Raw genomic sequence first — 4,944 nt, 5'->3', positions numbered from 1 at the left:
TTCCATGCTCCGATGGAGACATGGAAACGCTGCTGCTTTGCAGCTGCGTTACCCTGCTTCCTCGGGCTTGGACCCCTAATTAAGAGAACAGTACATGTTGCTGAGTTTTGTGTGTGTGTGTTTTTATTTATTTATTTTTATTTGTTTACTTTGGGGACTAAGTTGTTTAATGAGAGTCTTATGTCAAATGTATCACTGTCACTTGTTTTTTTACGTTATAAAATTAAACGAATACAATGTTTAAAAAGAATCATTAAAACTAACAGTCTCAGCTCCACTGCTCATCCCACAAACCCATGTTCCTCACAAATGTGGCTCCACTAAAAGGGGAAGTTGCCTAGAAGCATTGTTACAACAAAGAAATATTCTACCAAACACACATTTCCTCACTTTTTGAACTAACTCTATTTTTGGATGATATTTTTTCACTCACTGCAGAGCTGTTATTAATTCATATTTATATTCAGCACACTGTCGATTTGCCACAAACCGCTGGGTTCTGGGACAGACGATAAAATAAAAATGTGCAGAGCTCAGCTCAGCTGGAAAATCTGCTCATTCCACGATCATTTTGTTCCCCTAAAATCCAGAGCAGGTTCTCTTTTTCCAGATTTTTCTGTTTCAGCTGTTGCAGAAAGCAATCASTTCGGACAAATCAGCTGCAATAAACTGATTCAAAGCAGAACAATGGAGGCAACTGTCTTCCGCTCCTACACTGATGCTACAACCTTTTAGGAGAGCGAGGAGCTGAGGAAACGTGTGACTAAAATCAATCAAAACAAGCTAAAGAGCGAGGCTAGAAATCATKATAATAATGAAGTCTGCATTTGATTTAAAATCAGCCAAACTACCCAATTATACAATTGTACTAATCACAAAATCCCTAAAGTTGGTCTTCAGTAAGAAATTAGACTATTATGCAKAGAAGGATTTCACATTATTTTTCCTAAAACTTTCATACTGGATGCTCCAAAATAATAATTTAAAGCCTGAACTCAACAATTACATAAATGATGACAGCTCTGKTTTAATTTAACCTCTGGAGATGAGAAATATTTTATATAAAATCAAGAACATTGTGGACAACCCTGACCYTCCTCTTCATCAGACTGTCATAGAAAAACAGTGTCTTCAGTCGGAGGCTTCTTCAYTTTGGTTGTAATACAGACCAGTACAGAAGACATTCCTGCCCACAGCCATCAGCATCTGCAATAACTCTTTAGTTAAATGAGTTACAACAACATCTAATTTCCTAAAATCAATAAATTTCCTAAAAACAATAAAATATTTTTGAATTGAATTGAATTTATTATTGAGAATTTGTATTATTTCATCTTATTTTTACGATTTAATTCTATCATAGCTGACTCCGTTAAAGTCAGGCCTTAACCAACACCATGAATGAACTTATCCGAGAAGTAAAACATCTGAGGCAGGTGTGGAATATAATATAGATAATCTGATTGCACTGAAATGTGCCGCTGGGAAGCTTTGGGTCTTTCTGTTCATTTGGATGTGGACACGCACCACCAATCTTAAAAACACACCTCTTCTTTGTTATGACCTGCGAAAAATATGGTTATTGAATTGTGTGTCTGCTTCTCTGGCAGGAGCTCAAAGACAAGGAAAAACAATCTTTATTTCTGTGATAACCGACCTTTTTCTAATTCTCTGTCATTAAAACTAACGTGAGCTCGACACATCAGTTGTCACAATGATAATAATAATAATCCTTTCACACAGAGTGCTGCCACTTTTTATGTTTCAAGCCTGATTGATTTTATGGCAAACAAGAATTTAATCCCCCATTGTTAGTTTGAAGCCCAGGATTAAAACATTACCGTACACTGATTTTTTTTTAAGTAAAGAAAGCAACCTGTTYAGCAATGTTTTCATTCTTTAAACAGTGACGGGAGCTGGTTCCTGCAAGGTAAATGAGTTTTCTTGTTTTTAAAGGTACATGGCCATTATCCACCCCTTGAAGCCTCGTTTCTCCTCTTCCTCCACTAAAGTGGTGATTGCTGTGATTTGGATGGTGGCGTTCTCGCTGGCCTTCCCTCAGTGCTTCTACAGCGTGACCAGATTTTACTACCCCAGAACCGTGTGCATGGTYGACTGGCCTGATGATTATGGAGGAACGCATCAACTGAGGTAAAATGAGGAAAATCTTAGTATTTTTCTATATGTTCCTTCTTCTCATCTTTCTGTTTGTGCAGTTATCAGTTTGCTGTGATTCTCCTGATCTACTTGCTCCCTCTGCTGGTGATGTTGGTGACCTACAGTTTGGTTGGTCGCTCATTGTGGGGAGGGCACATCCCCGGAGAGGCGTCAGATCACTACCACACCCAGATAACAGCCAAAAGAAAGGTCCGTCTGTTTGTTACGGTTCTTATTAAAGCGAGAAAACAACTTTCTTCATCAGGTTTACCACAAAAACAAAAAATCTGATTCTTCATCCTGCAGGTGGTGAAGATGATGGTGGTTGTGGTGGTGACCTTTGCTCTCTGTTGGTTGCCCTACCATYTTTACTTCATTCTGGGCTCATTTAACAGAGACATTTATAAACAGCATTACATTCAGCAGGTTAGTCACAACCGGTTATTTTCATTTACTTTAATTATCTGATGTTTACTCATCGTTTGCTTCTCTCTCAGGTGTATCTGGCCATTTTTTGGTTGGCCATGAGTTCAACCATGTACAATCCAATTATTTACTGTTGCCTAAACCAAAGGTACAAACATTTCATTATTAAAATCACTGCAACAGCTAAAAAAAATGAACCGTTTACAAATTTAAACTTCCAGTAACTTGTTTCTGTGTCTCGTTTTCATAGGTTTCGTGCAGGTTTCCGTCACGCTTTCGCCTGGTGTCCCTTCATCAAAGTGTCAGAGGAGGACAGGATGGAGCTGCAGCACACAAATACCTTCAGAGTCACGGTGACGCGCAGCCGCCGCAGCGAGACGTCGTACACGCACGCTTCCATCAAAACTAACAACGTGGAGAGAGACGCATGCTTGCAGAGGAAAAAGCACCCGTCCGGCATTCACAACTCACATCTGCCAAAAACACAGATGATACAATCACCCCAGCTGCCAAGTATATAGAGAACAGCCCTGACTTTTGAGATGAAACCTGATGAGAATTTGAGAAGTCAGGAAGATGGCATAAATACTGCAGACGTTTTGGACAAAGAAAGCCCTGCAGCCCATAAGACTTAAAAACTTATTTAAGCAGAGGATTGTCCTGGAAGAAGGAGCTCTCTGGACTTTGCTACCAGTAACACTGGTTGTTAATGAGATATTTGCACAAATCTGACTGAGAGAATGAAGGTTTTTCTCATTTACTTTTGGTTCTTGTTGCAGCTGAAGCTCTTTCTGTCTGACAAATGACAAGAAACATGGCATCCCCTCAACAGACAGTTAATATACAGTATTCATCACAAGAAACAACTGAAAAAAAATTAAATAACAATCATGCACATCCATCTTTTAGATAATTGGTTCCCTATTTTTCACATGCATGTCTTTAGACTTCAGGGTAAAACTGAGGAACCTTGAAAAATTCACAAAGACAAGAGGACATCATTAAAACTAAAAACAGTGCTACCATCAAACCAGTTTTTCTTTGAATGTTTATAGCTGTGAAAATACTGTTTATATATTGAAGGAAAAAAAAGGAACAGACGATGAWACTGTATATTTTGCTGCTATGGAGAAAGTCTGAATTTGAAGCATTTTTGTTTTTAATCTCTGCTGCATCTCTGTCGGTTTTCTGGGTAATTTTCACATTTGAATTTTATCTAGAAATCCAAGGTTTTCTGAAACGCAGACTAAAACCATCCAGCATCGAGCCTTAACAGAGTCAGGTGTTTTCTGCTTTAACAGTCTGTCGGTGTTTGTGTAATTTAATGTATTAATGATATTTTCTTTTGTGTTGAAATTCAATAGTAACAATAAATGCTTGTTAGCTGGAAGTTTGGTTTTGTTACGATACAAAAAAAAGATGTTTCATCAGCTACAGACCTACAGTTTTTGTTCAATAAGAGAAAAAAAGTGACCATCAGCAAGGACAGGTCCTCTAACTTCTGTTGTTTCATTCTAAATTACAAAATAGATATAAAAAGAAATAATGGTCCTGATTTGGATGTATCTTTTACTCTTCAGTACTGATAGTTTAACATTTACGTCACACGATGTGCATTAATAACAGTTTATTATGCATTGTGATTTCACTTTATGGTTCACTTGCATTAGAGTTTAATATTTCACTTAAGGACCACTAAAAAGTAAAACTATAAACTGAACCTGTGCTGTTTTAAACACTGTAACTTGGGTGTGTTATGATTTTGACTTGTATGATAAAACACTGCAAAACATTTGTAGTTATCTGCAAAAATTTAATTTTTTTTAAATTGTGATGTTCATTCAGTCAGTATTGTTTTCTTATGAGTAGTAATAAAATGTGAGCGTTAAAATCAACAAAACACTTGTATTTACTTTATAAGCAGCACCAAACACATTGTTTTTTTTTTAAAGAAGTCCAGTCTGCTCCTATTGGTCGCCTCCAGTGGCCTTATCAGACACTGGTTAARCATTTTAATGTCACCAAATCCAAAAGCAATTAATTTTTACATTTTGTTTTACAAAGAAAAAATAACCAACTCTCAAACAGCAGCAAATCCCTTTTCTTATTGCTGGGCCAGATTTTGGTGTTATCAGAAAGTGTTTATGTTGAACCTTTTTAAGGGGCAATATACTATACCATAATAAAGTATCTATGTCACCCTTAGCCATTATTAAAATGCTGTTTTTAAGTTTAAATAGAAAATAAACTTATCTTCTCAACACTTCCTCTTCTAAACGCCTTGAAATTGGCCTTTGTCTCTTTAAGAAACTCTTTCCGCTTCTGTCTCACCCATTTCAGTGCGCGCGGGGGGAGTGGGGG

At 37.2% G+C, this 4,944-nt stretch overlaps 1 protein-coding gene across 1 annotated transcript in view; it reads left to right on the top strand.

Annotated features, from left to right (window-relative positions):
- The window catches only part of LOC106511076 (substance-P receptor), a 9,764-nt gene extending 4,938 nt beyond the window's left edge, over nt 1-4,826 (top strand). The window contains exons 2-6 of the mRNA XM_013999820.1: nt 1,957-2,151; nt 2,217-2,367; nt 2,464-2,583; nt 2,655-2,731; nt 2,834-4,826. Of these exons, the coding sequence (XP_013855274.1) occupies nt 1,957-2,151; nt 2,217-2,367; nt 2,464-2,583; nt 2,655-2,731; nt 2,834-3,104 (814 nt within the window). The 3' untranslated portion in view covers nt 3,105-4,826. The remainder of the gene's footprint in view (nt 1-1,956; nt 2,152-2,216; nt 2,368-2,463; nt 2,584-2,654; nt 2,732-2,833) is intronic.
- The last annotated feature ends 118 nt before the right edge of the window (nt 4,827-4,944 follow it).

Source organism: Austrofundulus limnaeus, unplaced genomic scaffold (genome assembly GCF_001266775.1).
Source record: "Austrofundulus limnaeus strain Quisiro unplaced genomic scaffold, Austrofundulus_limnaeus-1.0 Scaffold2493, whole genome shotgun sequence".
Classification (NCBI taxonomy): Eukaryota; Metazoa; Chordata; class Actinopteri; order Cyprinodontiformes; family Rivulidae; genus Austrofundulus; species Austrofundulus limnaeus.
This window is presented reverse-complemented; position numbering and strand designations above follow the sequence as displayed.